We start from the raw sequence: 27,697 nt of genomic DNA, 5'->3' as shown, positions 1-27,697 counted from the left end.
CGACAGCAAATATGAAAACATGACAGCAAATAGGAAAACACGACAGCAAATAGGAAAACACTTCAACAAATCATAAAACACAATGGCATTAACGTCTACTGGAAAAGGTAGGGCCTATCTAGCAGAGGACTGTCTCTTTGTTAAAAGTAGGCGCGTTTCTGTGTTTTTCACCTCTCCTTCCTGTTAAAAGACAGATAGTCCGTCTGTCCAATCAGGAGGGTCCGTCCTCTGCTAGATAGGCCCTACCTTTTCCTGTAGAAGTTAATGCTGTTGTGTTTTAAAATTTCTTGAAGTGTTTTCATATTTGCCGTCGTGTTTTCCTATTTGTTGTCATGTTTTCCTATTTGTTGTCGTGTTTTCATATTTGCTGTCGTGTTTTCATATTTGCTGTCGTGTTTTCATATTTGTTGTCGTGTTTTCCTCTTTGCTGTCGTGTTTCCCTATTTTCTGTCGTGTTTTCCTATTTGCAGTTGTGTTTTCCTATTTGGCGTTGTGTTTTATGATTTGCTGTTGCGTTTTTCTATTTGCTGTTGTGATTTGCACTTCAGGGCCACCGTATTTTTCGCTGTTATGAACGCAATAAACCCGACTTTTAAAAATACATTATGTTACATTATATTGCGTATTAACCTATTCTATTTTATTATAATTTTATATCTCTGTCATCTTATTTCAAACTCAGACTGAAATATGCTCTAATGTTGTGAGAAAAACATGAAATTGTTCTCCAGATTAAAGTGAAAAAAACAAAAACAAAAAGAAAAGAAGAAAAACAACAACACAGAAAAGAAGCGTGACATCATAAGAACAATAAAAAGCTACTAAAACTTTCTGATTTGGAAAAATAATTCGTTAAATAAATTAGGATAATTACGATGTAAAAGAAAGTACAGTTAGGCTATGTAAAGCAGTTAGTTAGAAGTTTGGAGGTTAAGATTCCTAAAATTGCTAAGTGAGTTGATTTTAAGGAAGTGCTGTATTTTGTAGTAGTCAAGTGCACTAAAATGAAAGCAGTTCAGACCGAGCTTGTGGACACACTCTGCTGACTGGCTTTAGTAGTAAACTCCTTATATGTTTTACAATGTGTGTACATAGTGTTTAATATTACATGTGTCACAAGTTTTAAAATTCAAATAGCCATTATTGAGATTTTGAGATATGGCAAAATGTTTGTGTGTTTATGGATTGGTCATCAAAATATAGGCTTGTTTTCGGCTGTGTTTATATTATAAGAGACACCTTTAACAGCATCAGAAGGTCTTGAGTAACCAATAAGGTCATGCTTCTATATATTTTTTTGTAATGTAGATAATCTTTTAATGGAAGTCAAAGTTGTGCCTTTTAAATGAATGAATAAACTACACATATACTACACTTTAGTATGCATACTGCATACATCGACGGTTTTTGTTGAAAAGCTTTTATTGTGAAATTAAAGGAAGTCACTCTCGCTAGCTTGACTCCGCTCTGTTTCACTAAGGTAGCGGCTCGTGAAGCGGCTCGTGAAGCAGGAACCCAGACAGGATTATCACCAGCAGACACCGCCGAGCGATATTTCTGCCTTCAATTCGCCTCACGCACCGGACCGCATCGACCTCTCCTTTCAACCGACGTGAGTAGAGACGTTAAGCCATCTAACGTACTATGCCTCTGCAGCCTGCTTGTCATTGACAGCTCCCGTTATTAACAGTAGCTCGGTTTTTTTTTTTTTTTTTATTGGAACGGGAGAAATATGGGATTTCGAAACGCGAACGGTCTCCAGTTTATGTAGCCTCGGTCAAATTATGATTTACTATACGCAGTTAGAAGAAGAAAAAGAATAAGATCAAAAACATGGTTGAATGAGGCCTGTAATTATTTGTAAGCCTACAGGTCGATGTTATCCAGTGGAGGTTATGGCTTATCGCCCTGCTAGCGGTGATTCTCTGTGGCTCCTAGCCTCATGGCTACCGTTTACACCGCATACAGCCAGCGGACAGGCCGCCTCCAGAGGAGGCTTTCAAGCAGTAGCCTAAATGCGACATATGGGCTCTATTATAACACAATGGTGTTAACATCGACCATTCTGTCATTCCTGTAATATAACGTGAAATATAGCTGCTGTAAACCTGTCAGTGGTGCTATATTGTTTCCTATAATATTCTTGCAACACTTCACTCCACAGGGACCTTTACATGGCAGCCGGCTGCAGCTGCAGCATCCGTCATCTCAGCCTCCAAACTAACGGGATGACGGAGGGAATCGAGCCTCCTCACGTCGGCGAGGCGACGTTCATGGGCTGCAGGAATTCCTAAATCCGCTGTTGCAGCGGCTTGGTGATGTAAAGGGACTTTTCCATCTTTCCTGGTACGTCAAAGGGCAGGGTGAGCCACAACGAAGCCCTGGCAACTTGGAGTCTTGCTCGGGGGTACTTTGGCAGAGTGGATGGGAGGAACGCTAGACTCTAGCCTTTACCTCAAATAAGTTGAATGAGAATACGCTGAACTAATTAGAAAGATGGCTCACTAAAGTAGAAATATAGATAATATTTTTTTTTATATTTGTGTAATAATCCTGCAGCCTTTAATCAGGGTGGAACCTGTAAAGAGTTGCAGTATTGTGTAAAACAGATATACTATCGGGTCATTAGGGCATCCACAGGAGACACTTTGGTCATTCTGCCATCGTGATGGTGGGAGCCACCATTACCTGGTGTCTCAGGACTACTGCGGTCTAACAGACATTTTGGTTCCCCTGTGGGAAAGAACTGGAGCGTGGTGATCTGCCAGCACCATGGACTACCACGCTGAGTGCTGCTTCTGCGATCTGGAGGAGGGTCACAGCGGCTCGGACGAGCCGCCGCTCCACAGTATCCACGCGCCAAACCGGATTCGCCCGTCCTCGTACCGAGCCCTGAGGAGCGCTGTGTCCAGTCTGGCCCGCATCGACGACTTCTTCTGTGAGAAGATAGGTTCAGGCTTCTTCTCCGAGGTCTTCAAGGTACGTCTACTGATTTAACTACGACAAACCTCTGTGAGTGTATCATTACTGGTCAAAATATCAAACAATCAATGTTGGTTTATTATGGGTATGGGCTATATTATTATTATTGGACCTTATTATGTGGATCAGGTACAGTGTGATGCCATCTGATAAACCTTTATAGATAGTTGATTACTGCAATTATTAGATGAAATGCCATAAAAGTTGCTCCACACATTTCTGTCTCCCTCAGAATAATTGTTTGGTGATCCTCTGACTTTGTGTGTGTGTGCATCCTACTCTTTTCTGAGGTCACCTTAATGTATGTAAATGATCACCTCTTGCCCACTAAATCAATATCCCAGACAGCACCCACATGTCCTGACCATGTACAGTAAGTTGTTGGAGTATTTGCTCAGGGTTAGGGTTCATACAACATGGATTCCAGTGCACATTTCTCTGCTCTTATCTGAAATAGCCAAAGCTCGACACACTCACACCCAAAAACCAACATCAAAAACCAGGGGATGGTATAACTTCATACTTATAGTTATTCAGTACCTCATATGATATGAATATTTCTGGTAACATCCAGTGGTTTAATGCTTAAGTGCTTAAAAGTGACAGTAGATACTCTGTCTCTTTGTAAGTGTGTCCACAAACTGCAAAGTAACCCAACTGCTTCAAGAACACTAACAATATAGTCTTCATTCTGTTTGTTCTGCTTCTTACATTGTAGATAAGAGAGCTCCAGTATGAACCACACCTTTATTTTACCATTCTAACATTTAGCTCAAAGTGAAACTGACATTGATTTTCTCAGGTGGAGGAGAGTGGGTCAGCTCCAAAACAAGGGTATTTCCCAAAATGTCTGACTGTTTTCTTTAATTTCCTTTAAAAAAAAAAGTCTAATCAGAATATCCAAACATGAGATGCAGTATTGCAAAATTCAATAACCCCACAGTTACAGACATACATTAGTGTAATATATTCATTCACAACAGATGACGTGGGGCGGCTGTGACTCAGGTGATATAGAGTGGTTGTCTACCAATCGGAAGGTCGGCGGTTCGATCCCTGGCCCTGCAGTACCATATGGAAGTGTCCTTGGGCAGGACACTGAACACTCCTGTACAATGTAAAAGCACGTTGAGTGGTTGTTATGACTAGAAAAGCGCTATATAAAGCTATATAAATCTGTATGAGCTATATAAGTCCATTTACATGACACCTTAAAGTTTATGTTTACATAAATAAATATCAATGGTTCTGTTATCTGGTACATGCAACATACTGGGTTCTGCTGCACTGCTAGCAAAGAATGGACAAGTTTGTGAAAGGACTGGTGGGAAAACCACCAATATGCAGGGGTGACCACAGTTTGATCTAAGGAACTTGATGCAACTGCCAATTGTCGTCTTGCTGACTATCCCTTCGCGGAGAAACAGCTGATTGTTGCGCACCTCTCTCTCTCTCTCTCTCTCTCTCTCTCTCTTTCCATCTCTGTCTTTCACGTAAAAAGAGCTAATTGCGGCGCACCTTACTATCAAGGCGTGAAATATTTTCATCTACAAACGGGAGACCCTACAGAAAAAGTTTGGGAACCACTGATTTAGGGGAAGGCGACAGCGGGGAATCGGTTTCCATCATGATGGTAGGGGGTATGAAGCATGTGCTGCCCCATGAACGCGCACAGAGTTTTCTCTGCTGCACAGAGTTCACCATGCTGATCTTCTAGTGGTAGGACCGTATCAGCAGCAGCTGCTTTTGCTTTGCTTTTTTGGTGCATGCTTTTTAGCAGGTAATCGGTTGTCAGGGCGGTGTCCGAGTGGCAGCATGACAGCAGCTTTACAGTTCTAAAAAATGGGGAATTTTAGGGGAACTTCCAAGTGTATAAAAAGGCCCAGTAGGCTAAGTATCCATAGTGCTGAGCGTCTGTGTAGGATGTAACAAAAGAGAGAAGCAGGTCATTTGGTCATATCACTTCACTTTGCATTTATTGCTGTTTAACCCGTCCCCAAACCACCATAGAAGCTACTGTACCCAAAACTACAATTTCAGGACAGCAACCCCAGCGTGTGTGCGTGCGTGTGCATGCATGTTTATGCGTGCATGCCTCCTGTCTGCTGCTGGGCATCAGTAATGGCCCAGTGGATTTGTGCAGATCAGGAGGAGTGGTGGGAAATCCAGAAAGCCTATTAGTGCTATGCTATTAATATACACATACACACTCACTCACTCACTCATTCACTCACTCACTCACTCACACACACTTGCAGGTCCACACTCTGGCTGAACATACATTTTAGCAGTTAATGACCCTTTCAGTTACATACATAAGCCCAGAGTCACTGTACTGTACTTGCACCTTCACATGTGCATGTTCATGTACTGTGACACTGTGATTCTCTGCTGTATAAAGGTCTAAACTAGCCTTCTGTTTCCAGACTGGGCAAATATTTTTAGTGGGTTTACCCGTTCTAAAAGGCCTGCATATGCATGTTTATGCTAATGTTGGTGGGAAAGGGGTATTATGTTGATATTGAAGCTCATATTCATTACATTAAATCACAAAGCAGTATCTGTTAGCATGTCTCCTTTTAATAATTTGCTCTTCCCCTAAATGCATATGCAAAAAGGAGAGAGGTGCGATCAGCAAACTAGTGATTCTGATATCTTTTTATTCTACTGTTATTTCACTTGGAATATGTTTATGTTTATAGCATCTTATCTTTCTAACCAATGCTTAGACTGATGGAATAAATGGCTTGGGACCACTTAAGTAGGGTTAGGGTAGTTAGGTTTTTTTTTTTGTAGGTTGTCAATGTTATTGTATAAAACATGTTCCTTTTTTTATCCAAACAATATAATATAATAGTATTTATAATGTGTATTATTTGCTAGTGTCTGGGGCCCTATACACAAGCTTTAAATAGATTACCAGGTTGTCCCATTTCACATATCTGCATTATGCCTTCTGATTGTACTTGTTTTTTAACTTTTGTGAATAAAACTGAACTGAAACTCACTTAAATAAAACGCAATCTGGAACTTCAGCAACTCACACCTTCTCTGGTTGTTTTCCAGGTGCAGCATCGGATCACAGGGCAGGTGATGGCCCTGAAAATGAACACGCTGGCTAGCAACAAAGCTAACATGCTACGAGAAGTGCAGCTCATGAACAGGCTTTGCCACCCAAACATACTCAGGTAGGCTTTAATTTATATAATATGTTGCCAGGTGGGTTTAGATCAATACAATGAGTGTGATTTGTCTCTGATCAGGTTCAGTCAGTGTTGCCTCTTTTATTGTAATCCTCCTTCTATCATTCAGTGTTACAATGGAGGCAGTGAAACCAGTCTCCCCCAGCCTTAACAAATACTGCTAATACACCTATTAATCTGGTTCCAGGGGACATATGTACTGTTGTACTGGTCCACTTAAGGCAGGGACACACATTATGCCTGTCAGGCCGATTATAATTAAGATGTGGGCGTTACAGTAGATCACAGTGTTGACTCCCGGCTGTTAAAGGAGAATTCTGGTCTATTTCAACACGTAGCTCTGTTGTCTGTAAATTTGGAGTGCTGTCAGTAGCGAGAAAAACGAAAACAATCGGTGTTGCCTACACCGTGTTATCCTCCTGCTAGCGTTAGCACCCAGGAGACTGAAACAGGGCAAGTTTTAAAGGTGCTTTTAGCCTCTTAACATGTTCCAAATGTCATTACAAGTGCCTACCCATGTGAGGTGATTCCTTCTGAGTGAGCACAGTGAATCTGACTGCAGTAGATGTGATGGGAATGCATAAAAGTTGTGCTAATTCAGCTCTGTTTAGTTCTGGTGGTGAGACGGCAAGACAAGTGCTTAGGGACCGTCTACAAACTACAACACCGAAAAGAGATACAAAAATATCTATTAATTTAATGATGATTAAATAAGGTAGTGTCTCCAAACTTACCTCAATTATAACTTGTCTCCTGCCAGTTGTACTACATCACTTACTTTTAAAAAATAAGCATATGTCTATTTTTGAAAACATAGTCGTTTAGCGCAAGTCATAGTAGCGTGCAGACGCTGAAACTATGGAGTGACAACTGCGAGACGTTATAATGCAAGTTAGATATACATCATATATTATATATTTGTATCTCTTTTCGGTGTTGTAGTTTGCAGACGGTCCCTAAGCACTCGTCTACTAACTCGCACTTGTCGAACTAAACAGAGCTGAATTAGCACAACTTTTATGCATTTCTTTCACATCTACTGCACGTCTACAGCCCCCTGGGTACAAACAACAGAGCTACGTGTTGAAATCGACCAGAATTCTCCTTTAAAAGACTCAGCCTGTTTACTCAGGGCTCTAGAGTGCGACAACATTTGTAAGGGTGCGACTAAAAATGTTCCTAGGTCGCACCGGTGCACCCAACGTCCTCGCATCCGCTGCCTCTCCACGAACAAAGCGATGTCGTTTATATCGATATGGTTTAACGTTGCGTTACATGACCCATTCCTTCTGTAAAGCCGTGCCTGTGTTTGGATCTCTCCTCTTACTCTCCACACAGCCCCCCCCCATTCACTCACACACGGCTCCCCTGCAACATGGAGAGACACAGCGCCGGTCCAAACTGCTGACATTTGTCTACAGTTTTAATTGTTATCAACACAGCTGTATATTGTTAAGTATGAGAGGGGTAAACCTGTATTGGTACCAGTGTTTCCGCTGGTAACTCTCTGTTATTGCTTCCGCCACGGCGAAAGACACATTAGAAGTTATTAAATGCAACTAACTTCAGCGTGTTGAGTAATGTGAGACGGAGCCTGCTGGACCTGGGCGAGAGATGGGACCCATGGCCAGAATATCATAGTTCATAAAAATGCAGCGCAGTGACGATACAGACATTTCATAGCCTACACAAGACGTGTGTAACGCCGCTGACCCGCCAAAGCGCATTTGACCCGTGCTGGACCCATTCATAATGAGTCAGCCATCACTCTGTGAGTAGCATACGCTTCAGTCCATCGCACTCCCCCTCTCTCCCTCTGTCTCCCCCTCTCTCCCTCTGTCTCCCTCTGTCTGTACGTCTGTTTTTTTTTTTTTTTTAAGATTTCGGCCTTTATTTTGATAGGAAAGCTAAAGACATGAAAGGGGAGAGAGAGGGGGGAATGACATGCAGGAAAGGGCCGCAGGTCAGAGTAAACCTCTTTATATATATATGACATAATGTATACACATACACTATACTTATTGAAACATACCAACTGAGCTATCCGGGCGTCCTCTTTCTCTTTTAATCAGTCTGTTATTGTTGTTGAAAACAAGTGAAGGAGCTTTCTCAGAGATATAGGTATATTTTTAAATATATCCTAGGCTATTTATTTCAGATCATTTTCATTTACATGTGTTGGAGCTGTATATTTTCAAACTGGGAAGGAAACCCTGTCTTTGCATTTTATTTTAATCACAATCTGTTTTAATAAAAGAGCTTGTGAAAAAGTGGTTTTAGTTGACTCAAAACCCAGTCCATTTATCCCGACTCTGCATACAGATACATATGCGAGTGTCGCCATCCAGCCAAAAATACAGAGATTACGATTTTCTAGTCCCTGCAGTAGTAGGACATCCGACAAGAATCAGTGTTTGGGGTTCCAGTTTGGAAGATTTGATGCTAGGGAGTGTGGCAAGCTGGTTTAGCCAAGGCCAAAGGGGAAGAAGGCCAAATGACAGGTGTTGGCCATCTGAGGGGCATGCGACAGCAAGGGGGGGCATGAAATGTTAGGTCTCAGTTCAGGGAAGCACTTTTAAACAGTAGCACTTTCTATATTGAAATGTTTTATTTTTCTTAGTGAAGCACTTTAAACATTTTTTATTTATTTTTTAAATATTTTTATTTTTATATACAGTATAATTGTGCTTCAAATGAAAAAAAGTATTGACCTACTCCAATTGTTGTTTAAAATCATTAACATAATATAGATGAATGCATATGGAGCGTGATAAAAAGGTGACCTTGAAATTGTGGCGTTAACGGCGACGTGACGAAAAATTTGGGTGCACCTAAATTTTGCGCTGGTGAACCTAAATAAAAAAGTTAGGCGCACCAGTGCAACCAAGGTAAAACGTTAGTCTGGAGCCCTGTTACTTTCTGATCCAGACGCATCAGTTAATTCAAGTGTAACGATGAGTAAACAGTGTGGTGTGCCATATCTTATAATGTACTTCTTTAAAGTTTCAGGTAAGAACCAGAGTTCTGCTTTAGTTGCACCTCCAGCTCTCTCTGCAAAGTCCTCGTGTCCCGTACCTCCCCATCCACCATTTCATACAGATTTAGCATTTTTCCATAGTTTCTTTAGCAAATTGCATCATAAATTAGCTAGACTGCTTTTGATGGATGTCTGTTCCTGTTTTGGTCATACTTGAAACTAAGTTTGACACAGCACAGTGAACAGCACATTGCTTTATGCTTGTAGCCTACCTGGAGAGTGATAGTTAGGAAGAAAGTGTATCTAAGCTTGGCCCAGTGCTCCAGATGTATAAAAATGACATTATGCTGCATTTCCACTGCATGGTATGGCATGGCTCTACTCTACTCGCTCTTTTTTGGTTTTCCATTGGCAAAAGTTGTGGATAGTACCTGTTAGGTTGTACTTTTTTGGTATCCAAACAAGCTAGGTGAATTTTCGGATGACAGATCGCACAAGGCTCAAAGTCAGAGATTCCAGTTGGCTAAATCCAAGGACTTTTAAGCTCTATTATTACTCTGATTATTATTGTTTTGACTCCAAGCACTTTCCAGACCCTGGGCAACCCTGATTCCAGAATACAGCCTACAGAATTAAAAAGAAATCCTATTTCTTCCCCTCTCCCTCTCAGGTTTCTTGGGGTTTGTGTGCACGAAGGTCAACTCCACGCTCTGACTGAGGTAAAACCATCACTCATATCTCTATTCTTTTAATATTGACAGCTTTCTTTAGTTCTTCAAAATCTGGAGAGTTTAATTTTTTTTTCTCACTTTGAGTCTGGCTCTTCCATTCTTTGTGGCCTTTCCTTTTTCTCCTCCAACCTGTTTCTTTCATATGTTGACGGATGTGGACAGGGAGGAGGAGACAACTTCAACTCACGCTTTCCAAAATTGATTTGCTCTACAGAAGACAATAATACATTAATTGGCTTCTGGTCTATGTTTTCTTCTATCTGCACCTCTGCTCCTCAGCAATAATAATTAAAAGCAATTAAAAACAATAAAACCAGTAACTATCAGGTGAGAAATGTAAGACTATTGTATGTGGAAAGCTAATCTGAAGAGGTGTGTTTTGATGAGGGTTTTGAATGTGTCCAGGTCAGTACAGTCACAGATGTGTATGGGTAGGGAGTTCCAGAGGGAGGGGGCTGCAATGCAAAATGCAATTCAATACAAGACTGTATTGTCTGAGTGATCTCGTTTTCTACGATACATAAATAAAACTGACATTACGGTATAGTGTCTTACTCAACTCTTAAAGGTCCCATGGCATGAAAACTTCACTTTATGAGGTTTTTTAACATTAATATGAGTTCCCCCAGCCTGCCTATGGTCCCCCAGTGGCTAGAAATGGTGATAGGTGTAAACAGAGCCCTGGGTATTCTGCTCTGCCTTTGAGAAAATGAAAGCTCAGAGAATTTGGCCCTCCCATGAGAAAGAGAGAGACATCATGGCTTTCAAACGAGCAAAGTGGCAGTTGGTCAAGGCCAAATGTAGTAGAGTAGAAGTAGAAAGTGGCATGAAAAGAAAAGACTAGTACCTCAAATTATAATTATAAACTATTAGTTATTACTTTTAAAATTATTTCACAATGTACTGGTTCACTAATATGTTACTGTTTATTAATATAGTAAATTAATAATATAGTCATTTGAATTTTTTCTTTAATATAGGCCATTTTAGATTTCCATCATTTGCTCATTGACCTATGTAAACAAGTAAACATAAACAAGAGCCAAGAGATGGCAAAGTAAGTTTATTTGAATAGCACATATTATACAGAAAGGCAATTCAGAGTGCTTTATAACATGCATGAACCACATTAAACATTAAAGTACAGAATGAATAGAAACCACTGCTTACATTGTGTGTAAAGAGAAAGAGAATTACTTGATTGATGCAATATGTGCCTGAGGTCAATTTGAATGGCATTGGAGAACATCAAAGTATTGATCCTGGTTTTAAAGGTAGTCAGAGTTTGTTTAAATCTAAAAATATAGTACGAGCATAGTACGAGTAAGAGCATTTAAAATAGACAGGGAAACATTGTTTTATACTTTCTAACAGTTTGAGTGGGTAAAGTGAAACAGTACGTGGGTTTGGGTGACTGCACAGATAACAAAAATGATATGACATCTAACAAAGAGATACACATACTTGCAGAAGACAATATTACATGAATTGGCTTCTGGTCTATGTTTTCTTCTATCTGACCCTCTGCTCCTAAACGTTAAATAAAAAAAATTTACACACTCAAACTGGGCTGTAGAGCCTCCGTTATTTACATTACACAGTAACGGCGCGAAAATTTAAAACACATCACAGGGTCAAAGCAGAGTAGAGAATAACAGTACAATGATCTGCACCTCCACAAAATACACCATGGGGCAGATTAATAAGCACAGCCAGACTGACGCATCCACGTTTAAGCAACTCCGAAAACATTGTTCCAGATCACTTTTTCCCTCATTCAGTTCAAAAAAGATTTAAGCATTCTTAGTACCAGTGACATAGATGAGCATGGCAACATTATAAACTGTGCTTGTATCTAGAGCTGCAAAGATGAATCGATTAGTTGGAAACTATTACATTAATCGCTAACTATTTTGATAATCGATTAATCAGTTTGAGTCATTCTTTTTGAAAAAAAAATTAAAAATTCTTAAACGTGAATATTTTCCAGTTTCTTCTCTCCTCTGTGACAGTAAACTGAATATCTTTGTGTTGTGGACAAAACAAGACATTTGAGGACGTCATCTTGGGCTTTGAGAAACTGATCGACATTTTTCACCATTTTTCTGATATTTTATAGACCAAACAACTAATCCAATAACTGAGAAAATAATCAAAAGATGAATCGACTTTAAATTAACCATTAGTTGCAGCCTTATTCATGTGTTTGGTGTCTATGTGTGTCAGCATGTGTAAAGGCAGATTAATTGAAGACATGTTACTGTTTCTCTCCGTAGTATATAAACGGAGGCAACCTGGAGCAGCTGTTGGACAGCGATCTGTACCTGTCGTGGTGCGTCAGGATCGGTCTGTCTCTGGATATCGCCCGAGGGCTGCAGTACCTGCACAACAAGGGCATATTCCACAGAGACCTCACCTCCAAGGTACAGCATTCATCATGAGGGCTACGTCAGCTACATTGATCTATTTACAGAGACTAACTTTACCAGGAGACAATACACCGAATCACCGTGATGATGCGCTAACACAAAAATCACTTCCAGGCAGACAATGGCAGGTGACTTTAATAGGGATGCACAGTTTAAGGTTATACAATTAAACACAGAGGTCTGACCTGTCTGATGTTTCTACTGTCCTTATTTTCTGTCCTGTGTTAGTTTGCTAGCGTCTTTGATAAACCAAATCTAGTGTTAGGAACAGCGACATCTAGCGCTAGGCACCGAACGTCGATACTTTTATGGCACCGACCGAGTCTCCAAAAATTATTTATCTTTCGGTGCCAAATTTCGGTTCCAAAAGTGTCTGAGTGCGTAAGCGCAAGCTTATCTGTCCTCTCTGCATATTGACAGAGAGTGGAGCTCCGACACACACACACACACACAGAGGTGCGGACGGAGTAAACTCGAGCAAACTACGTCGGCTCTGCAGTTTTGTAGAAGTCACAGTGAGTCACGGCGATGCCGATAAAGTGGTTTCAAGCGTGATTCCAGTTTTTCAAACTTCACGCAGACAGCGTTTGCTGTGATATATTAATGGAGAGGCGAAAGCGGTCGCGGTGCTGTTGACGTTACACTTCCTCTGAGACAAGCAGGCACAACAGTGGTTTCTATGCCCTGGGGACTGACTGACAGGCTGAGGTTGTAAAGCAACGCAACTTTATTTCTACAGCAGCTTTCAGCAACAAGGCAACTCAATTACATTATTTTGCACTTAAGTTAGTTCTCCATTAGTTCAAGTTTATTGTTAAAGGTTTGTGTCATTATGCAGTTTGCACTAAAAAGTCTTTGTTCTTTCCATTCCTTTGCATTTTAGTTAGTTCAATATTAGCCTGTACACAATGTCATTTGTTTATTTATTATTGATAATATGTTCATGTTGTGGCAAAAAGGTTTCTCTTTTTTTGTTTAATTTTATAATAAAGTTTGGGTTGATACAAGTCCTGAGTATCTGACTGGTGCACCTCTATCCAAAAGCACAACCAGTTTTATTAATGTTACTCTGAGTGGTGTCATCTTCTTTAGTCTGTGGCCCAACAGGTAAATAGGCTCCAAGCTAATGTTAGTGAAAAACATGCATTTTAGATGACTGAGGTGAAAGTATATCCAGTTGTTCCTCGTCCCTGTTTGCTCAGCGCCTTTAAATTGCATGTATGAGATGCAGGAGTTTTCTATCCGGAAGTTATTGTAAATAAACATTGTGATATAAACTTAATATATTTCTGCCATTATAATGAAAGTCCGTGTAAAGTACAAAGGGAATTGCAAGAAATGCAAGTTTCTTGCATCCCTTACTGTTGCTAGGAGATGTGGGTCAATGACTTTCATCCTGTCGCCAACACAAATAGGAAAAGAAAATCTCAAAGCGAATTAACGACAGGAAACAAGTTTCCAATCTGAGTGTGTCGGTAGCCACGGCAGTGAGGAGTGAGCGTGGCCTTTATTCCTTTGAATGAAACCAGTAAGACGCCACAGTGTTCAAGCACACATTCCTGGTGGGTTATTTTTAACGTAAATGGCGTATTTCTCAGGTTCCCAGGAAGTCCGCAAAACTATCTGCATGGCTGGACTAGAGATCAGTGAGAAAATGTATTTTGTACTTGTACATGTGTATTTAAATTCATCAATAGGCCCATTTTTTTTTACCAATAGTTTGTTTTTCTGTGCAGAACTGTCTGGTTCGCTGTGATAATGGCATGTTCACAGCTGTGGTGGGAGACTTCGGCCTGGCAGAGAAGATCCCTGACTACAGGTCAGTGGGGGGGGGGGGTGTCCTTGCCTCTGTTTAATAATTCTGATGTCATTCTTAGCTTGGCATCACCATCTGAGCCATACCTAATCCTTACAGTATGTGTTGGCAGAGACTGTGTAATAGATGAGTAATTATTAGTTATTTAGTCTAACTCAAATGGTTAAAGGTTAAAGTGTTGTGAGCTGACAGCTGATTTATTTGAACAAAAATCAGATCGGTATCCATTGAGGAGCTGAGTATTAGAGGTATCTAAGCTTGGGGTCAAGGGTCAGCCCATCATGACTTGTCTTGTAGCCCTAATATTATCCCGCCTGTTACACGGCTCATTACACGGCAACTTGTACAGAGGTTAACCGCTGATACCGGCTGTGTCCCGGGCGGGACAGTTAACTTTACCACGGATGAACACTGCTCTCTGGCAGAAGCCAGGTCGCCCCGGTGAGTGAGCTAACCATGGTGGTAACTAATGTTTGCCCTGTTGCCATTAGCGCTGTTAGCGATCCCCGTTTCCTCCACCCTCTGTCTCCCTTTGTGATTTGCTGATCAGTGCTATGAGCTCCGTTCATATTATCAATATAATATGAACCAATACAACAACAAAGCATTGAAAAGAACCAGTGTTAACAAAATTGAACATTACAAGTTCAACAAAGATGTGTTGCAGGGCTGTTGCTTTGGATTGCATTATGTGTACAGTGGGGTCTAGTTTTACATCATAGTGTATCTACAATATACAAAATATTATAAATAAAATCATAGTGCTGGCTCACAGCAAATTTGGACCAGTGCAGTGTATCTGAATGAGAATGTGTCTGACGGGAAAGCTTGCTTTCTTTGCAGTGATGGTGAGGGGAAGCAGCCTCTGGCCATCGTGGGCTCCCCCTATTGGATGGCCCCTGAAGTTTTGAGAGGAGAGCTGTATGATGAGAAGGTAAACCTGCTTCATCTTTGGTGTCTGCACAACTCACACAAACACCTACTGGAGTAAAGTCTTCCTCTTACTGAATTATTGGCAGTAAAAAACACCGTTGGTCATTTCAATACACTCAGGGGTTTTACTTAGTCTAGTATGACCTGTGGTAAAAGTTAGTTAGTGTTAGCAAACTTTAGGCCAAATCCACACTGCTACGTTTTGGTACGCCACATTTATTGCCGAGTCATTTGGAAACACTGCTTTAGGTCTGAAAACTCCAGGACCTTTGGAAACAACGATGCACATCAGTCTTATCAGTTAGGTAGGCTTACATACCTTTAAGTAACAGCTCCACCTCATCGTCGGTCCAAGCAAATAAATCCCTGGTCTTACTTTTTACAATTGTTCTTTCTCCAAAGTATTTTCTTTATTTTCTATTAGGGATGCACCGAATCCAGGATTCGGCTTCGGCCGAATATTGGACTTTTTGACGGGGTTCAGTTTTTGCCGAACCTTAGAATTTTTTCCCAGTGAACCGAACCCTACATTTGCACAACCCATTCTCATTCCGAACTCGTATAATAAGGACGTTTGGACAGTGGCTGTCAGCGTCTGATGCAACGAAAAAGGCGTCTTTCAGCGTGTTTGTGTAACGCACCGGGGAGAGCAGCAGTTAGATAGGATAGGATTTAGAGAGTAGTACATAAGGGCCAATTTCCGCGTAAGGAGGTTGGTTGGGGGGGTAGATGGGTCAAACACAGGACTTTCACCCAGGAGAGCTGGGTTCGTGTCCCGCTTGTCACGCTTGCTATAGTCGGTTTTTTCTTTCCTTCCGCGTGTCACAGAACTGTACGCCCACCCACGACCCTTTCCTTAACATAACTGCGTCAAAAGGGACGACGATAGTCCCGACCAAGCGCGTTTACTTAAAGCGCTAAAGGAGACTTTTAGCGTCAATAAGAACGACAAAGGCACCTGACCAAGCGTCCATATTTTACGAGATGGGTGTGAGAACGTGTTGCTTTGCACTACGCGCGCTACGCTGGTCGACGTAATGACGGCGCCGCTGATTACGGAAAGGTGTTTACGTAGGTGGAGCGTTCAATGCAGCAGGCTGTGAGAAAGTGAAAATGGAACTGGTGAGCAGAAAATGTGTTGTTTGTCAGCACTTTCCATTCAAGTCCAGCTACATGTTCAATTTGCAATGCCGATTTGTCTCGTGGTGGCGAGGACCCTAAACAATACACAACATCACCGCTGTTACAACATCTGGTATGAAACATCCGAAAGAATACGAGCTGAGCATGAAGGAATCTACAGACAGCAGCCAGAATGCAGCAACTTCAGGTACAGCAAAGGAAGGACAGTCACAGCTAAGAACAGGTGTTAACCAGACGACCATTAGCAGCTTTGCTAGCCCTACACCGAATGAAAAATACACTGCTGTGGACGTTGTTTACTTCATTAATGTGTTTACTGTGTTAATGGACTGAGGATGGGAGGAGGATTTGGTATTCGGTTTCGGTATTCGGCCGAACCCCAAAAATCTGGATTCGGTGCATCCCTATTTTCTATCCATGATGATTTCCAACCGCAGAGTAATGTCAGACAGTCTGCTTCCTGTTTACAGCGGCACATGCATGCCCAGTGTATGTGAATGGTCATGTGATATGTGTTGTCAGACGTGTTGATATGGACCGAGATCAGTTCTGTTACTGAAACTAAAGCTCTTGTGTGGACAGAAATAGTTTTTGTCTCAAAACGACGCTTAAAATGAAAATGTAGTCGTGTAGACGTAGCCTTAGATAGATATTACTGACACTTATGGCTCTTCTCTTGTGCTACTTTTATACTATGTTATAGCAAAGTCCCGCTCATACACCCACCCAACCAATCGCGAGTCAATCCCAGCTGTCAATTATTACGTTTCACCCCGTTTTATAGAATCAAATAGCTAATGAAACCCAACTTATCAGAAAATGAACACTTGAACAAACATCAGTGTGATCAGAACTACCTGAAATAACAGAAACCATCTGTTAAAACATTTATTTGACATGTACTTTGATTTTTTTAGTTTGGTCCATGTCCCATCCACTAACATGGAGGGGGCCTGGTTAATGACCTATACTGCAGCCAGCCACCAGGGGGCGATCCAGATGTTTTGGCTTCACTTACACAGTCTAAGCATCTACCCCTGGTTTTAACACATTGACAGTGAGCTTGGATGAGATGGATTTGGAGTGCTGAACCTGATCAACTTCTCACGATTTTCACGTTTTATGACTGAGTATTAGCACACATACCATAAGCTGTAGACCCCAAACTATTTGTGTTGGGATCAACCCTCTACTACCCATAAGGCTGCAGTTTACCGCTGTGTGAAATCTAGTTTGAGGCCTAACCTAACCTATGTGTGCACTTCCTCTCCTCTGCTCAGGTGGATGTGTTTGCGTACGGCATCATCCTGTGTGAGATCATTGCCCGGATTGAAGCTGATCCTGACTTCTTACCCAGGACAGAGGTAGCCTTCATGCCTGGGATTTGTTCTGCTTGTGTAGTGGTGTGTCGCTCCCTCACAGACTGAAACATGTTGCTACTTTAATATGTATGGCGGAAAGAATAATAAGAAATAATATTTTCTATGTCAATGTTCTAAACTGCTCTCTAGGAGAAAAGTGTATCACTACAGAGCCAGTTTGTTCAATAGTTCATCACTGAAAGGCTGTGTGTCTGTATGTGTCCGTGTAAGTCGTGATTGTAATGGTTTTCTATAACCTGTATTTGTAGCCTCTATAGCAGAGATCTTCAACAGGGGGTCGGGGACCCCTAGGAGGTCCTCAGAGTTACTTCAGGGGCGGCCACCACATTAATTATAAATGTTTTGAAAGTTTTTTCAAAAATGGAAAAACGTTTTAACATGAATCCAACATATTATTAGCAAATATAAATCAGCCTGTTTGAAACCTAAGTATTCACTGTGTCACATGTATGTTTAACATTAAAACATGATTCATGCCAACATGCCAACAATTAATATTTTAATAGCATAGTATTCTATGCTCTAAAAAGGTATGTATAAAGGCTTTAGGCCATTTTACACTTTATTGTATGTCCAGTTTAATATGCAACTTCATTTGTACAATATATGTAGTAGGGGGTCCCTGATCCATCTTTCTTTTAGTTAAGGGGTCCTTGGCTTATAAATCGTTGAAGACCCCTGCTCTATAGTTATTGATATTTGATATGCAGTGATTTAATATTTGCAACGTAACAACAAGACATGGAGGATTGCATTGAAACCTCTGTGTGTGTGTGTGTGTGTGTGTGTGTGTGTGTGTGTGTGTGTGTGTGTATGTGTGTGTGTGTGTGTGTGTGTGTGTGTGTGTGTGTGTAGGACTTTGGTCTGGACGTGGATGCATTTGAGAACATGGTTGGGGATTGTCCAGCTGCATTCTTTAGCCTTGCTGTCGCCTGCTGTAATGTAAGTACACACACACACACACACACACACACACACACACACACACACACACACACACACACACACACACACATAAGCATACCCAAACGGAATCTGCAGACTTTTTTTCACAGTTTTCATGATCGATGATCCAGAATGGAAATCTGTGGAATTTAGCGTTCTGTCTTTCTGGTTGAAGCAGAGATGTGTCAACATTTTGAGTTTTATTTTAGTTTTTTTTTTTTATATTTATTGAAAATCTGCGGAATTCTGTGTGGCCCTGCTCATAAGGTTGCAGAGTGTATACTTGTTTTGAGTTCCAATGCACTTGTCTGACACCACTCTCTCTCACTCTGTGTGTCTTTGTTGACAGCATGTTACTAACTTCTCTAAATGAATGTTTTCTTGATGTTAATACACATTCTTCATATGTGGATCTTTGTCCTCGTGTTTTCAGATGAGTGCAGTGAGCCGTCCCTCGTTCTCTGACATCGTCTTCACATTTGAGGGCATGGAGAGAGAAGAAGAGAGAGAGAAGCCCATTGCACTCGGTAAAAGGACCAAATATAATTCCATTTTTTATGTCTTCATAAGGGTAAAAGCACTTTTGATATGGGTGCTCCCCCAGCTTACACGGCTTTTCTCTGAAGATCTGTCCCCTATATTTGAGCATAGTAAGTGTAGTGCTAGGGTAGGGAGGGGAGGGAAATGCATCATAGATATAATATAGCATAGATGGCCAACATTCTGATTAGCCAGAGGGTGTGCATTACCTTTGAATAACTGTGCAGCTGGGCTGGAGCCAGTGATAACCACTCATACAGCCATCATAACCTGGTGGGGGCTACTTCCCTTTTCCTCTTTGCATATTAGACATATTAGACAGAACCTTGAGATGAGATTATAAAGCAGGACCTATTTAAGGCCCTTATCATGTCAGGTAATATTAGTGGTGAATATTTCCAAGCAAACTTTGAATAAAAGTAGCACAAGCCATTTGACACAGGACCCTGGAGTAGTTGCTACAGCTTCTCACACGTTGGATGGTTTCCCCCAGAGAGTTAGCTTACTTCATGGCTGACTCAGACAGAGTAGCGTTGCATCTTGGGAAATAAGATTCTGGTATTTTCCGGTAATTCTCCAAGAAATCTGCTTTTGTTTACCTGCTGGAACTGGAAATCTTTTAGCCTAGTTGACATCAGACCCTTCTCAATTGTGACTGAGAGTGGTTCTGGGGAAGGTTCGTTCACAGCCACCAACGCACGCCGCTCAAATGCCTCTGGGCGCAATTGGATAGACCTAAAACCAATCAGAGCGATGAAGGAGATGCAGAGCGTTGTGTAAAGCCCGCCTCAACAGTTGTGATTGGTGCCTCGATTTGGAAAAATTGGAAATGGGCTTGAATGGGCTCTCGGCCAGACGGACTTACAGAGCAAATCTCAAATTTGCCGGAAGTTCGTCGGGGTTTTCCCAGGCTAGGAATCTTGAACATGTGATTAAGCATGACACCTTCTCCAAAATCTCATTAGCAGTAGCACACAATTAAAACCATACCGTTTCTGATTCACTCTGGTACAAGAATATGATGAAAAAGAGGAAGTAACAGCAGTAACATAGTTTGGTTGGTATTGTGTTTTTTTTCCACCTCAAAGATAGAGACTAGGTTTAAGTCTACATAATATTCCGGTTTTTGCGACTATTCCAAAAAAGACAAAATTCCAGCTAAGCTTTTATCATAGCTAATGAAAGTTTATATTTCACTAATATTCCAGTTTATATGTAGCCATGCAAAATAGGATTTTTCTAAGTTATGCACCGGTGGCTGACTTGTTGGACCGTGTGAACACAGTCTCCCTCTTTCATTTCCTCAACCACCTTGATGAAAAGGTCACCGTTGGCACATATTCAAAAACCTGTTGAAACCTAAGTGTTACGGGAATGACTCAAAACGCCTCTTAAGATGTCTAGGATAACAATGCATTCCCTAACATAAAGTGTGCTGGCAGTGGGTTGAGCGGGGCTTACCTGGAACCACGACCTCAGCTAACTCTGTCAGCAGCTTCACACGAGCGACCAGCCCCGTCTTCTGCTGTTACTGGTGTCTCGTTCAAGTTATTAGTGGTTGGTCGAAAAGAAAACAAAGCTGGTAATAAAAGGCGTTCAGGCTTCGAGGCCACCGTCAAAGGTGCTCAAAAATCAAATGTCTCTTCAGTGTCGAGAGCTACACACAACATCCGTGATTCCGCGACAAAAGTCTCTCTTTAGCTCGCTGAGACTCATTCTACTTATTAACTCCGAGCACCTGCGGTTAACTGATAACCCCGCCCACTACCAGCCAGCCAAAACAAAAGAAGAAAGTACTAAAGACTACTAAAAAGGCACACTGCTCACCCTAACATAAGTCTTTCATAATGTTCAAAAGTAGGTGTGTTTCTTCTTCTGACCAGAGATTTGGGCTTTTCTTTTGGCCGTGCATCTCTACCGCAGCCTTGCAAACTGTTGGCTGCTTGGTCTGCGTACAACAACACATATTCCGAATGTGCTGTATAAATGTCCAAACAATTCTTCTAAAACCCGACTAATACTGGCATATATCCCACGTGTCGTAATATGAAAATGCCATATTCGGAAAAAGGCTTTATTCGGAATGTCCAAACGGAATATGCAGTTTACATGACCTGTGTCAAGTTTGGAATATTGTCATATTCGGAATAATAGTGGAATGTTAGTATGCATGTAACATACTAAAAGCATAACCAAATGTTACGACCCAGCTCGCTCAGAATCACAGGTGCACAAACTACAAAGGAAAGAAAGGGCGCGTGGGTGCTGTTTAAAACAAAGAAACAAAGATAACCAAAAAAGGACTTTAAAAAAATAAGAGCTAAACCACTAAAATATACAAACAAACCTAGAAACAAAACACAAGAAAACAGCACCCCTAAAACGTAGTGAAACCAACATAAAAAATATCTAGGAATGTGATGTGTATCAGTATTTTAAAACTGAACCCTGGCCCAGTCTCCCAGGTAGTCTCACCTTACAAAGCACCTCAAATCAAACACATGCAATTACTTAATATTCAACAAATATTCAACAAGCATTTAGCAAAACATTCAACAAAGCACAACCAGAGTCATGTTGGCAGGCTGATCAAGGAAAATTACAGCTGCAGCCAGTGACGATCAGACACCATATATATATATATATATTGGATGCCAATACAATTTTGAATGGAAAGTTTACTTTTAAAAAGTTGCCAAATGGTTCCATTGACAAGACCAAAGTGATCTGTGTGTTTTGTCGTTGTGAACTGAGCTATCATCGCAGCACGTCCAGTCTGAAATACCACTTGATGGCCAAGCACACAGCTGATGACGAAGTACACAGCTGATGGCCAAGCACACAGCTGATGACGAAGTACACGGCTGATGGCCGAGCACACAGCTGATGACGAAGTACACAGCTGATGGCCAAGCACACAGCTGATGGCCAAGTAAACAGCTGATGGCCGAGCACACAGCTGATGACGAAGTACACGGCTGATGGCCAAGCACACAGCTGATGACGAAGTACACAGCTGATGGCCAAGCACACAGCTGATGACGAAGTACACAGCTGATGGCCAAGCACACAGCTGATGACGAAGTACACAGCTGATGGCCGAGCATACAGCTGATGCCAATTCTGCGCCCCCTCGTCAAAGCCAGGCGACAAAAGCACAAAGCAAACCGATCCACTTTTCCATGTTGATAAGAGCATTAAAATGAGAAAAAAATAATTGGACAAAAAGAAATCTAGGGACATTTAGAATAGATAAAAATGTGCGATTGATTGCGAGTTGACTATGACATTAATGCGATTAATCGCGATTAAATATTTTAATTTAAAAGGGGAAACAGGGTGCCGCTCCAATCAGTGTCCTCTAGCATCAAGTAGGAAGAGGGAGGGATCAAACTAACTGGGCCAATCCCTGACTGGAGAACGCACATCCTACTTGGCATGTTACAAATAATAACAAACAGTTAAAGACAGAGAAAGGTGCCAGCGGCAGCCCTAACACCATATTATACACCAGATAATAACTCCCAGTGTCATTTGTCTTTGTGTTCATGTTCTATTTCACTTACATGTCTGTCTCCCTCCTTCCCTTGCTCAGAGCCAGTGGCAGCAGACGTCAGCCCGTACCGGTGCCACAGCTCTCCTTGTCACCCGGGTGACCGCAGCCAGCAACGGCAAGGCTTAGCGAGGAGCCAATCGGACACGTTATCCCCGGGCACCCAGGCGCCTCTTCTCCTCGGGACCCCTGTGCGGGTCAACCCCTTCTCTCTCAGACAGGACCTGAATGGGGGGCGGTGTAAACTTTTAGACACACCTAGCAAGTCCGTCATCTCCCTGACATTTACCCTCCCGGCGCTTCGCGACCCTTGCTCCTCCCCCCACCTGCTCCGAGGGATGCCAGGCACGCGAGCGCTGCCGAGGAGATGCCAGTCGCTCCCCTGTACTCCAGAGCTCAGCTGGACTGTAGCCTTGCCAAGAGACACGGAGGGGAAGGAGGAGGTAAAGGATGAAGAAGACAACAGAGTTGCGAGTACAAGAGGGACAGGGGAGGATGTGGGGGACCACATGAGGAAGAAGACAGGGGCGTCAGAGGAGGCAGATGAGAGGTTGCAGGTAGAGCAAACGGAGATAACTGACAAGAGAGAATTGTTAACGGAGGAGGATGGGATGGAAGAGGATTCATGTCTTTCTGTAGAGCTGGAGATGGTGTGTCTGGAGCGGTTAGAGGAAGAGGAGGAAGAGGAGGTACATCTAACAGAACCCATGGACTGTACCAAGTCTCCTGAGCCAGCAGAGGGAGTCATTGACTCCTCACCTGGAAGACCCCTGCTCACCTCCACTTGCTCCTCCTCCTTACAGACCAATGGCTGGCGACTCCCCATCTCCAATGGACCGCGCACATTGCCTGCTCTGCCACGACTGGACAACAACAACGGCTCAGCCCTTGTGATTGGTCAGCAGGTGCGGTGGGGTGGAGGAGAGCGTGCGAATGGTTACAGCGGCTCCCAGCTCCAGTCCTCTGGCCCTAGCAGCACCTCTGAGCAGGATGAGGTCATTTCCTGTCCAGGCTGCTGTCTGGTGGGTCTGAGTTTTCCCTTTGTGTGCCTCCGGGGTTCAGCTGCTGTGCCCGCCCCCCGCCGAAGGGCTTCGTTACCACGGCGACTCTACCAAAACCTCAACGGTACCATAACCGGTGGCAGCGCTTCCTCGTCAACCACAGCCGCCCCAGCCACCAAAGCTCTACTGTGTCGAAGCACAAATGGACTCGTAGTGGGTGGGCCCACGGTGCCATGTGAGCCTGGCCGGTCCCTGCCGGAGGCCCAGAGATAAGCCTGCTGACGGGGGATGCACCAGCACTACAAACTTAGTAACACTAAGGGCACTTTCACACCTGTAGTTCAGTAGACTTGGTGCAATTCGGGTGTGAAGTTGCAACGCTGTTGCATTTTTCATTAACAAATGTCACGCGGTTGAAACGGTCGCTGGTCTATTGGACAGAATATCAGAGTGACAGTGTTTTTTAAATGAGGGCACTAGTACCCATAGAGGTACTTTGGATTACTGCAGAGGTACGTGAGATTCTTTTTTAAATGTTAATAAAATATCAGTCATGCCTAATTCCTAAAATAATTAAACTATAATAATGAATTCTTTAAGTGAAACATTCAGCATTTGAAATGTAGCATTTAAGTGTTTTTCAGTTACAAGACACTGATGGTTCAGCACTATAATGTACCTCTTTATTTAGGCCTTTTTCTACCAAATGAGTTTGCACTGGTCAGGGGGTACTTGGCTAAAAAAGATATTTCAAAGGGGGGTTGGGGGGGTCCATTATTGACAAAAGTTGGAGAACCACTGTTTTAGAAGACGGCGAACAATACGAGCAGCTGACAGACAGCGAGGGAAGGAGATGGCGGGCCCTGATGAGAGAGACGATGATGTGTTGTCACCCAGACGATGAGCAATATGTGGTCATAATAAGTTATGGATTTGAAATGTATCGTCCCTTAAACCATCTATTTTATTCTATATATTTCAACTTTGCACACAATTTATGGAGTTCATAAATTGTGTGCAAAGTTGAAGTTGCAGGCTAGTTTGTGCACTATTTTTGGTTCACGTCCTATATTTGGGTCGGATATCATTCTCAGCTAAAGTGAACTGAACTCTAGTGCACTTGGAAGGGAACCGAGACCTCCTTCAAGCAGAACAAAGTTCCAACGGCCTTTCCAGGGTTCGGTCAAAACGGACCAAACAGCTGTGGTGCGAAGTCACCCTAAATGTTGCTTCGTAAACACTGAGAACCCAATACTGAGCCTAGCATCTGTGTGTGTTAATAATTCCGTGCAGTCCCAGCAAACAGTAGTAGGTTGGTGGTTAAAGTGCCATCGCACTCATGCGTAGAGGGTCAAATACAGAACATTCCTGGAATTTACGCCAATGTTGAGTAGAAAGATGGCTGTGCATATTGCTGGTGTTTCCACTCTTACTTGGAATTATCATTTTACAGACATTAGACACACCTTTGTTCCTTCGTGAAATGAAACCATGCTTTGGACCATTTCTTCCTTTCCACCATGACTCCCTCAGTGTAGTGGCATAGATGCATGAGTTTGGCGTCATTGTTTTGCAATGGGCAACTTACAGAAAACATGCCAGCATTGATAAAAAGAATTGGAACCAGTTCTAGAGTCCCATCCCTAGGCCCACTAGTGATGGACACACTGCACTGTTAAGCCCAGGTTTCAATATGGAGTTAACACAAACATGTGAAGCACAGTGTGCAGGTCCAAAACCATATTTAAAAAAACAACACTGTTTTTGATTCTATTTAATTAATTGAACAATAACTACAGGGGGAATATTTATATAATGAATCAAGATGATTTACTTCCTAAATTTGTGTGTGTGTGTGTGTGTGTGTGTGTGTGTGTGTGTGTGTGTGTGTGTGTGTGTGTGTGTGTGTGTGTGTGTGTGTGTGTGTGTGTGCGTGCGTGCGTGCGTGCGTGTGTGTGTGTGTGTGTGTAAGCTGATATCTGTTGCTTGGGGGACTTAAAGGAAGAAACTCTTGGGCTTATCATGTACATTCTTTTGCACTTGCAGGAAGACACCAGGCTTTTATTTAATGGTGCTTTATTTAAATCTGTGCTACTGGTTTATATGTGTGTGTGCTTCTGGCCCAACAAATTAAACACCATCCTTTCACATCTACTCCCCCTCATCTTGTGTGTGGACATTTTAATCACACTGTTGTAACTTAAAAATGGTATGTGGAGCAGGTATGCATATTTTTTTGTACAGAATACAGATCATTCCACACACTGTGTGTGTATGTGCTTTTGAGCGAAGGGTAGAGTGATGGATACTTGCAGGATAACCTTTATCCCTTCATTTCTGATGTTAAACCTTGATTTTTCGCTTCATTTCTATGTTTGTTCTTCTATACAACTGCGTGCAATAATCTGGTAATAAACAGACGTGGTTGTGCATAATCCTCTGTTTGGTTTTGAATTCTTTTTTTAACATTTACTAAATAGATGAAAGTGAAAAAGTGCTGCCCTCGGGAGATGATGAAGTTGAGACACAGAAACAGTAATTTCAAGTAAAAAAAGACTAGGTAAAAACTTATGGCTGGACTGTGTACGGTGTAGGATCTATATATTTTTTGTGAGAATAAAGTGAGAGCCTTTAGACTTCATGAGCTGACATTGTCATCTCTGCTTCTCTGGGTTATGAGAGGCCATCTGGTTTTTTAGAGTGATGAGATATTATAAAGGGAGTATGGGATATTGGAAACTGAGAAAAGGTCTCCTCTGACCACGGGAAGCAGAGATGACAATGGAAAATGTCCTTGGCTCTCACGCAACTCTCTAGAAGATTAAGAAAATACACAGGTATTCAGTAATATGAACATCGTAAAACATTTTGTAATCGATGTATACTTTTGGTAAATGGAATGCAACGTAGCAAATCCCAACAATAACAGCTTGTCTCTTTTGACCTGGGAATGGGAGAAGCCAAGGTAACATTTTCATATATTGTGCTACATCGTGTTAAGATCTGGACTGTATCCAAACTGATGACAGCACCACCAGAAGATGGGACAGAAATGGATAAAAAGAGGTTTTGAACATAGCGGCATCAGATGCCTGGTGAGACTCTGTCGGTTTGTTAGGAGAGAGAGACTTGTCTTGTAATATCTGATCCGTGTACACGTATTTGTAATTGCAATATCATTCTTCACTAAAGCTTGTTATAATTTTAACTGAACAAATCCAAATCCTGACTATTCTCACTACTTCAACTTCTTCAACTTTAAGCTATTCATCCAGTTTAGCTTTAGCAATTCAGCTATTCAGCATTCCCACGCATTTTCTGCAGGAAATGCATTTTCTAGTTGCAATATCATTCTTCACTAAAGCTTGTTATAATTTTAACTGAACAAATCCTGAGTTTTATTTCTGATCTACCAGTCAACAAACACTTAAGATTTGAGGGTGTGAGGTGTACTGATCTAAGTGGAGTCAGATCATCACTCACATTTTACACCAAAATCTTACAACAGTTATTGTGCTTAACTGTGGCCATAATAAATAGTGGTGTATATAACATTAATATATATATATATATATATGAAATGTTCTTTTGTAGTGGAACGTGTTATATATTTGTTAAGTAGCAAATCACTGCCATGCTAGAAATACTTGAGACAAATAATTGAGGACTGCTTTCAATGTAATCGTGCTATTTTTAACAAGTTATTGATCTGGAGAACCATATAAAGTGTTATTTCTCTAATGTTAATGTTATTTTCAAATCATTCCAAGGAAAACTGCGAGGCGAGAAAACATAAGGACTCCGGGGAATAAGCTCTTCAGAGCTAAGTTAGTAACAAGCATTTCTGGGACATGGATGCACACAGATGGAAAGAGAGAGGAGAGAGGAGCTCAGTGTGTCAAAGGAAGTCCCCCGGCAGTCTAAAACTATAACAGCATAACTAACTGGTCCAAGGCAAACCTGAGCCAGCTCTGTAAGGGTTGGTAGATGAATCTGACGACTATGAAGAGGAGCAGCGAAGAGAAGGGGTGCCGTGTCTAGGCGAAACCCTGCTACTCCTCA

At 41.9% G+C, this 27,697-nt stretch overlaps 1 protein-coding gene across 1 annotated transcript; it reads left to right on the top strand.

Moving 5' to 3' along the window:
• Positions 1-1,480: 1,480 nt before the first annotated feature.
• tesk1a (testis associated actin remodelling kinase 1a) lies at positions 1,481-26,798 on the top strand. Its single transcript, XM_078267491.1, has 11 exons — positions 1,481-1,612; positions 2,165-2,979; positions 6,049-6,170; positions 9,833-9,881; positions 12,170-12,316; positions 14,059-14,141; positions 14,982-15,072; positions 17,495-17,578; positions 18,452-18,538; positions 18,975-19,068; positions 22,677-26,798. Exons 2-11 carry the CDS (start codon positions 2,773-2,775, stop codon positions 23,906-23,908), a joined length of 2,196 nt encoding a protein of 731 aa, XP_078123617.1. The 5' UTR covers positions 1,481-1,612; positions 2,165-2,772; the 3' UTR covers positions 23,909-26,798.
• The last annotated feature ends 899 nt before the right edge of the window (positions 26,799-27,697 follow it).

Source organism: Sander vitreus, chromosome 2 (genome assembly GCF_031162955.1).
Source record: "Sander vitreus isolate 19-12246 chromosome 2, sanVit1, whole genome shotgun sequence".
In the NCBI taxonomy this organism is placed as follows: Eukaryota; Metazoa; Chordata; class Actinopteri; order Perciformes; family Percidae; genus Sander; species Sander vitreus.
This window is presented reverse-complemented; position numbering and strand designations above follow the sequence as displayed.

What these genes read in the sequence shown, in the direction of transcription:
- tesk1a (XM_078267491.1), top strand. Translation starts at nt 2,773, where the DNA reads ATGGACTACCACGCTGAGTGCTGCTTCTGCGATCTGGAGGAGGGTCAC. An exon ending in AACTCCACGCTCTGACTGAG is followed by an intron (nt 9,882 to 12,169) that starts GTAAAACCATCA and finishes TTCTCTCCGTAG; the next exon opens with TATATAAACGGAGGCAACCT. An exon ending in GAGAGCTGTATGATGAGAAG is followed by an intron (nt 15,073 to 17,494) that starts GTAAACCTGCTT and finishes TCCTCTGCTCAG; the next exon opens with GTGGATGTGTTTGCGTACGG.